At 36.1% G+C, this 8,531-nt stretch overlaps 1 protein-coding gene across 1 annotated transcript; it reads left to right on the forward strand.

Moving 5' to 3' along the window:
* The first annotated feature begins 993 nt into the window (after positions 1–993).
* On the forward strand, positions 994–8,531 carry LOC110624380 (cellulose synthase A catalytic subunit 3 [UDP-forming]). Its single transcript, XM_021769476.2, has 15 exons — positions 994–1,379; positions 2,116–2,283; positions 2,686–2,881; positions 3,147–3,364; positions 3,451–3,559; positions 3,653–3,851; positions 4,177–4,443; positions 4,587–4,932; positions 5,022–5,159; positions 5,472–5,597; positions 5,684–5,896; positions 6,059–6,323; positions 6,661–6,863; positions 7,264–7,614; positions 7,770–8,531. The coding sequence occupies exons 2-15, from the start codon at positions 2,260–2,262 to the stop codon at positions 8,352–8,354; spliced, it is 3,240 nt and encodes a 1,079-aa protein (XP_021625168.1). The 5' UTR covers positions 994–1,379; positions 2,116–2,259; the 3' UTR covers positions 8,355–8,531.

Genomic DNA, 8,531 nt, shown 5'->3' on the forward strand with positions numbered 1-8,531 from the left:
TACTAATGCTATCTAAATTCTCTGTGCTACTAAATTAATTGATTTTAACAACTCCAATTAGTTTAGGAAAATCTTATTTATTTGAAAGTGATAGGAGCAAGTGAGGAATGAGAAGAAACCAATGGGCAAAATAAAGATCTCATCAACCATGCCTAAATAATAAATATATATAAAAAATCTCATCAATATTTTCCTTTTTAACAATGTATTTTTTATTGGAAAGAAAACCAATCTTAGTAAAATGTTTAAATCAATCGAATTAAATTAATTTAAAATTTTTTTTTTATCATTTTAATTCGGTTCGGTTTAGTTTAATTTTTAATTTAAAAAATTTTAATTATTTTGATTCAGTTCAATTTTAATAAAAAAAATTAAAAAATTAAACTGAATCAATTAGTGATAATAATATATTATTTTTAATAATATAGAGATATTAGATTGATCAGAATTAATTCAGTTTAATTTTTATAAATACTAAAATTTTAATTTTTAATTTATTTAATTCGATTTAATTTTTAATTCAACTAACTATATATATATATAATTAAAAGATAAAAATTTTAAAATCAAAAATTTTTTATATATATATATATATATATATATATATATATAATTAAAAAATGAAAATTGCAGTTTTACATTTTCACCCACAAATGAAAACACACCGTATCGCACGCCACGATTACGCGCATTGTTTCCGCAAGTACATTTTTTCTTTATATAAAAAAACGACATATAGCTCTCCCCTCCAACGTGGCAATATATTATTGGCTAAGACAACCACAGTCGAACTCATAAGCACCAGCACCGCTGAGTTCCCCGACAACTCACAACAGTCCACGTAAGAAAACGGTAAAATATTTTTATTATTTTTTATATCTGAAAAAAAAAAAGACATTCTTTTTAGATTGGAATTTATATATGATTCTTTTTTATGGAATTTTCAGAAAAATAATAAATTTTTTTTTTGTGCAAAGAAATGATTGAGAGAATTGGAAGCGTTGATTTCATCTGCTGCTTCTTCTTCTTCTCCCTCTGAAATTCCCATAAATTTTCTTCCTCTTTCTCTCACTGTCGGTGGACTTGTCTCTTCTCTCTCTCTAGCCCCTCTCACAGTCACAGCCGCTGCTGCGTCGCTTTCCTTACTTATAAGCTAATTTCTGTATTATATCACTGTACATTCATTTACAGCTATACTACACCTGTATCCCTTTCTCTCTACATATATATATATATATAGATAAATACAAAGAGAGAGAAAGAGAAAAAGAGAGATAAGAGAAGGTTGGTCTATTAGCCTGCATTGCTTTGCTTCTCTACTGGGTTGGAGTTCAATTGGATCACTTCTCTCTCTATCATCTATCTTTGATTTCACCTCTGTAAGTCTCTCTCTCTCTCTCTCTCTATCTCAACTTATATGTTGCGAGATCTGATGGAGATTTTAGCAAATTACTGTTCTTTCTAACCAGATTGAATGGGTTCTGGGGAGATCGAGGAGTGTATGTGGCTGAGCTTTAGATGCATCTCGTTTTCCCCCCTTTTTAGGGGTGCATTGCTTTAGTTTTTTTTTTCTTTTTTTTTTTTTTCAGCTGGGTAAGTATTGGTGTGTTTGCTGGATTAGTCATGAATCGAACGATCTTACACTTTTCGTTGCTGATTTAGAGTTGAAAGTTTCGATCTTTTTGGATTTTTTGGTGGTTGTTTGGTGGTTATGTTTGCTACCTGAGAAAGTTTGGAGAAATAGAAGAAATGGGTTTTGATTCTTGCATTTGTAACGTAGTCATCGGTTGTGTGTGTGTGTGTATTTTGTGAAGTGATTAGATTTGGGATTTATCTGCCTTGTTTTTGGCAAACTGCACTCGGTGTCTGTAGTTGCTGAGAAACTGGAGGATGAGTAGACTTAATTGACTAAGTTCATTTTTTCTAAATTTATTTCCTTTTATTAGATTTTAAATGAACAAGAAAACCACTTACTTTCGCTATATCACTTATTTTTCCTCTTATATTGCTTCAGCTAATAAACGATAAATGTTTAGTTCCTCTTCTCTCTCACTTGATATTATGATATAGAAAATGCTTGTTGAAAAAGATACTGAATATCACTTTGTTTTGCAGGTTGCTTTCAAAATTAAAGAATACGGAAAGGGGAATCTCTTTTTATCACATTGTGTGTTTAAGCATGATAAATATTGTTGAGACTGAAGACTAAATTGTCATCTCTATTGATTGTTCACATCTGGCAAAGAAGAGCAGGTGCCAATGGAATCTGAAGGTGAAACTGCGGTAAGGAACTGGCGAACTGAAAATTTAATGTATGTCATAATGTGGTAATTTGCTTTGTGTTGCTTCTGTTTCCAAACTTGGAATTATATCATACCAGAGAAACCAAGCAGTTCATAAGTGGGTTGAGAGTTAACTATGACTTTCTCATACAACTCCAATGCTGGAAAGTGTTGCTGAGAGGGAACTATTGCTATCCAGCAACTGACTTGGGCATTATGTTCATTAAAAATTTGAATTTCATTTTCTTTATGTAATTTAGTTCTATATCATATTCTATGATGTACTAGAATTTTTTGTTCTGGATTAGTCTGTTTTATATGTTTTTAGTTTATGAAATTAGATAGATGGTGATTCCTTACTGAATTTCTGAAATATGTGCAATTGTAATCCTTGGATGCTCAGGCAAAACCCATGAAGAATGTGGGTGGACAGGTTTGCCAGATATGCAGTGATAATGTTGGCAAAACTGTGGATGGCGACCCATTTGTTGCTTGCAATGTTTGTGCATTTCCAGTGTGCAGGCCTTGCTATGAATACGAGAGGAAGGATGGGAATCAATCTTGCCCTCAATGCAAAACCAGATACAAGAGGCAGAAAGGTTTGTTGAATAAGATTATGCCAGTCAATATTTTTCAGTTGTTACATATTAGGAAGAGGAGAGATTATGATTCTGAGCTGTTAGCAACTTTTAGTTTGCTGGTTATATATAATATTCATCTAGATAGCATCTTTTCTTTTGGTATTTATGCATGTTTGCTAAAACTTCTTGTGGTGAATGGAAAATGAAATTATCATTCTACTTACTTCATGGACATTTGTAGTTTCTGAATTGTATTATCACTGATTGTTTGCATAACTTCCAGGTAGCCCTGCCATTCTTGCTGATAGAGAAGATGGTGATGCAAATGATGGCACCGATGACTTCAATTACTCTTCAGAATCTCAAGACCACAAGCAGAAGATTGCAGAACGCATGTTGAGCTGGCAGATGAATTACAGACAAGGGGAGGAAGTTGAAGCTCCAAATTATGATAAAGAGGTTTCTCATAATCATATCCCTCTTCTCACCAATGGACATGAGGTAGCTCAATAAGCATCTGGTTTTTTGTTATTCTGGTTTAATGTGGAATTGAAGTAAAATTAATCATCAGCCACTGCAAAATCTAGGTATCTGGAGAGCTTTCTGCTGCATCACCTGAACATATTTCTATGGCATCTCCTGGAGTTGGGAAGCGCATCCATCCTCTTCCTTACACGGCTGATATCAATCAATTACGTAAGTTTTTCTTTCTCCTTGAAGTTGTTCTGTCTGTATGTTTCTGGTTATATGTGATATTGATTACAGGTTTTGTTTGCTTTCATTTTGCAGCTAATGTGAGGGTTGTGGATCCAGTGCGGGAGTATGGTTCACCAGGATTGGGAAATGTAGCCTGGAAAGAGAGAGTTGATGGCTGGAAGATGAAGCAGGAGAAGAATGTTGTTCCTATGAGCACAGGCCAAGCTCCTTCTGAAAGGGGTGTTGGAGATATTGATGCCTGCACTGATGTGCTTGTTGATGACTCTCTATTGTAAGTTCTTGCCTGATTAAGTTCTCTAGATTCTTAATACTCTTTAATTGATGAAATTTGGAGTTATCAGGCTTTTCTTTGCATTCTTTATTACAGGGTTTCATCATTTGGGGCCCTTAAAAATCTCAAGATGCATAGAATATATTATGTTGTTTCAAACATTAGTCATTAACGATGACAGTGAACAATGTGTTAGGTTCTAAATGAACTCAACCATTAGTCTTTTGGGCTACTCACAAGTGCAACTTTCATCTGTTATTGTTCATTTCTTCATTCCAATTCAATGAGGGCTATACCTAATGTTTATATTCCTGTGGTTTTGCAGGAATGATGAAGCTCGACAGCCTCTTTCTAGGAAGGTCTCCGTTCCATCATCTAGGATTAATCCATACAGGATGGTCATTGTTTTGCGGCTGATTATCCTCTGCATTTTCTTGCATTATCGAATAACGAATCCTGTGCCTAATGCATATGCTTTGTGGTTAATATCTGTGATATGTGAGATATGGTTTGCTATATCTTGGATTCTGGATCAGTTCCCTAAGTGGCTGCCTGTAAACCGTGAAACATATCTTGACAGACTTGCTTTAAGGTATTATACTCTCTCTCTCTGTCTTTGTGTATCTTGCTCTTGATCATATCCTATTCTGCAAGTTTGGTTTGTAAAGTTATTTGAGCTTTAGTGTTGTGTTTGTCGTGTTTAGATTGCTAAGTGCTTTTTCCATATTATTACAGATATGATCGTGAGGGAGAACCATCACAATTAGCTGCTGTTGACATTTTTGTCAGTACTGTGGATCCATTAAAGGAGCCTCCTCTTGTGACAGCAAATACTGTGCTCTCTATTCTTGCAGTTGACTACCCAGTTGACAAGGTCTCTTGCTATGTCTCTGATGATGGTGCTGCAATGTTGACATTTGAAGCTTTGGCTGAGACTTCAGAGTTTGCAAGGAAATGGGTGCCTTTCTGTAAGAAATATAACATTGAACCAAGGGCTCCAGAATGGTACTTCACACAAAAGATTGACTACTTGAAGGATAAAGTGCAAACATCATTTGTGAAAGAGCGTAGAGCAATGAAGGTGAGAGTACGGTACATGTGTACTTGGCTGCACTGAACTTTTAACACAACTAAGTTTGTCTTATGTTGCTCCTTCCTCTTCTCTTCCAGAGAGAATATGAAGAATTCAAAGTTCGTATTAATGGGCTTGTTGCTAAGGCAACAAAAGTTCCTGAAGAAGGATGGATTATGCAAGATGGTACCCCATGGCCAGGAAATAACACTAGAGATCATCCAGGAATGATTCAGGTAAAACTATTTTGCCGTTGCCATATCTATTTGTGATGTATATAATTGATTATTTTGTTACTTATGGTAGTTTAATTTAAAACTGATCAATGAAAAGGAAAATTGTGTGCCAGTGCCGAAGATGTTATTTTGTCTAATCCTGTCTTTGGTGTTTTTCCTCATCATAACTTTTGCGTGCCAGTTTTTATTTATTGATTAATTTTTTGGCTTGCATATATGGATTGTGAATCACAGGCTGAGGAACCTGAAACCCTTTTTTCTTTCCTGGCTGTAGTACTATTATGGCATTAATTCTGTTGTCATTTGATTCAGGTTTTCTTGGGTCAAAATGGAGGTCTTGATGCTGAGGGTAATGAGCTGCCACGGCTAGTTTATGTTTCACGTGAAAAGCGTCCAGGCTTCCAACACCACAAGAAGGCTGGTGCTATGAATGCACTTGTGAGTAGTTAGCAATAAAAAAGTGAAGATTATTGCTTTTGTTTATGGGCTTATCTCACATTTGCTGGCAAATGCAACTCTTGCAGGTCAGAGTATCAGCTGTCCTTACTAATGGACCTTTCTTGTTGAATCTTGATTGTGATCACTACATAAACAACAGCAAGGCTTTGAGAGAATCTATGTGTTTTCTGATGGATCCCAACCTTGGGAAACAAGTATGTTACGTTCAGTTTCCCCAGAGATTTGATGGTATTGATAGAAACGATCGATATGCCAACCGAAATACTGTTTTCTTTGATGTAAGTTTTCTATCATTTCCTGAAGATGAATTCTGTTTCTATTACGTCTTTCCGCTACATGTCATGTATGACTTGATAATTGGATGAATATTAAGAATGCTACATGGAATTAATTGCATTGCATACCATTAATTATAATGTCTGTTTTCTTATGAAATTCAGATAAACTTGAGAGGTTTAGATGGTATTCAAGGCCCTGTTTACGTGGGTACTGGATGTGTCTTCAATAGAACAGCGTTGTATGGTTATGAACCTCCTCTCAAGCCCAAGCATAAGAAACATGGGTTTCTATCTTCTCTTTGTGGCGGATCACGAAAGAAGAATTCAAAATCAAGTAAGAAGGGCTCAGACAAAAAGAAATCCGGAAAGCATGTAGATCCCACTCTGCCAATTTTCAGTCTAGAAGATATAGAAGAGGGAGTTGAAGGTACAATCTTTTTATTTTTGTTCTTCTGTTTTGTTGGTAAATGCATCAGTTTTAATTTGTTTATTACAGCTTGTAAGCATTGCAGTAGTGGTACTTTTAACATCTAAAAATTTATTAGCCTACCACCACCCCGTAATTTTGTTCTTGAGCCCAGTTGTTTGTTCTTCTCATGTAAATAGCACACTATTAAAATATTTTGCACAACTTTAAGGTAATGTCATTATTCTGCAGTTTTCTTGGTTTTTTGGCATGAATTGATTGATGAAAGTCGCGTCGATTTTTGAATTATTGAATAATATTAGATGTTTACGAAGATATGGGTATAATGTAAATCCAGGTGCTGGATTTGATGATGAGAAGTCACTGCTAATGTCACAAATGAGCCTGGAAAAAAGGTTTGGCCAGTCTGCTGTTTTTGTTGCTTCCACACTTATGGAGAATGGTGGTGTTCCTCAGTCTGCAACACCAGAGGATCTTCTTAAAGAGGCGATTCATGTTATTAGCTGTGGCTACGAGGATAAGACAGACTGGGGAAGTGAGGTATGCATTTTATTTGTTCATATGCTTTTAACATCTCTTTTTTTCCCCATTTGGAATTCCCACAGCAAATTAGCATCTATGAACATGAAGATCCCTTCCAAATTCCAATATCTTGTGAACAATACAAGAGGAGTCAAGATTGCGTTTTGATTAATGATAGTGGTTTCTTACCAATTAAACCTTAATTTCCCTTGATTTGCATGTGTGGATAAATTATATGCCCCCGGATTATTAAGCAAACCTTACAACTGAAGCAAGTAATTGCTTTTATGCATTTGAAGAATCTTATATGTTAAATTTAGGCTGTAATTTACTGATGTGAACTAGTTCTCTTATGGCTCTGCCCTTTGGTGCTGGTTGGGTTGTCCATAGCAATGATAATAACTTTCTTTATCTACAGATTGGATGGATCTATGGTTCTGTTACAGAAGATATTCTTACTGGTTTTAAGATGCATGCCCGTGGTTGGCGATCAATTTACTGCATGCCCAAGCGTCCAGCCTTTAAAGGTTCTGCTCCTATTAATCTTTCAGATCGTCTGAACCAAGTGCTTCGATGGGCTTTAGGTTCTGTGGAAATTCTTTTCAGTCGGCATTGTCCAATTTGGTATGGTTATGGTGGTAGACTAAAGTGGCTCGAGAGATTTGCTTATGTTAACACCACCATTTATCCAGTAACAGCCATTCCCCTTCTCTTGTACTGCACACTTCCGGCTGTGTGTCTGCTTACTAACAAGTTCATTATTCCACAGGTTAGTGATAGAGGTGGTAGCTGTTGAAACTGTCCAAATTTTCAACTCTGAGATGTGTTTTATTAATCCCATTGTTTCGTAACATGAAAATAGCTCCAGTTGCAGGAAAATTTAAAATACTAAATCTCATTGTTTCTGTGTTTATCTGTTTGCAGATTAGTAATCTTGCAAGTATATGGTTCATCTCTCTCTTTCTTTCCATCTTTGCAACTGGTATTTTGGAGATGAGATGGAGTGGCGTAGGAATCGACGAGTGGTGGAGAAATGAACAGTTTTGGGTTATTGGAGGTGTTTCAGCCCATCTGTTTGCCGTTTTCCAAGGCCTGCTTAAAGTACTCGCCGGCATTGACACAAACTTCACTGTCACCTCCAAGGCCTCAGACGAGGATGGAGATTTCGCCGAACTTTACATGTTCAAATGGACAACTCTTCTAATCCCGCCAACAACTCTCCTCATCATTAACTTGGTGGGTGTCGTCGCGGGTATATCCTACGCCATTAACAGTGGTTATCAATCATGGGGTCCTCTTTTCGGCAAGCTTTTCTTCGCGTTTTGGGTGATCGTCCATCTTTATCCATTCCTGAAAGGTCTTATGGGTCGCCAGAACCGAACACCAACCATCGTTGTGGTATGGTCTATTCTGCTTGCCTCTATATTCTCTTTGTTGTGGGTGAGAGTTGATCCTTTCACCACTAGAGTTACTGGACCAGATGTTGAGCAGTGCGGAATCAACTGTTAAAAAGAGAAACCTGAAGACTTCCCAGTCCTCTAATGGAGGTGAAGTAATGCAAATCTTGCATATTTTTTGTGATCTTTTCAATCTTCCCATCATGTGAATCTATAGCCTGTGCAGTTTATACGTGATGTACTTAAAAATTATTTTGTTGTTGGGTGAATGATAAATTATTTAAACTTA

This window comes from Manihot esculenta, chromosome 10 (genome assembly GCF_001659605.2).
Source record: "Manihot esculenta cultivar AM560-2 chromosome 10, M.esculenta_v8, whole genome shotgun sequence".
NCBI lineage: Eukaryota > Viridiplantae > Streptophyta > Magnoliopsida > Malpighiales > Euphorbiaceae > Manihot > Manihot esculenta.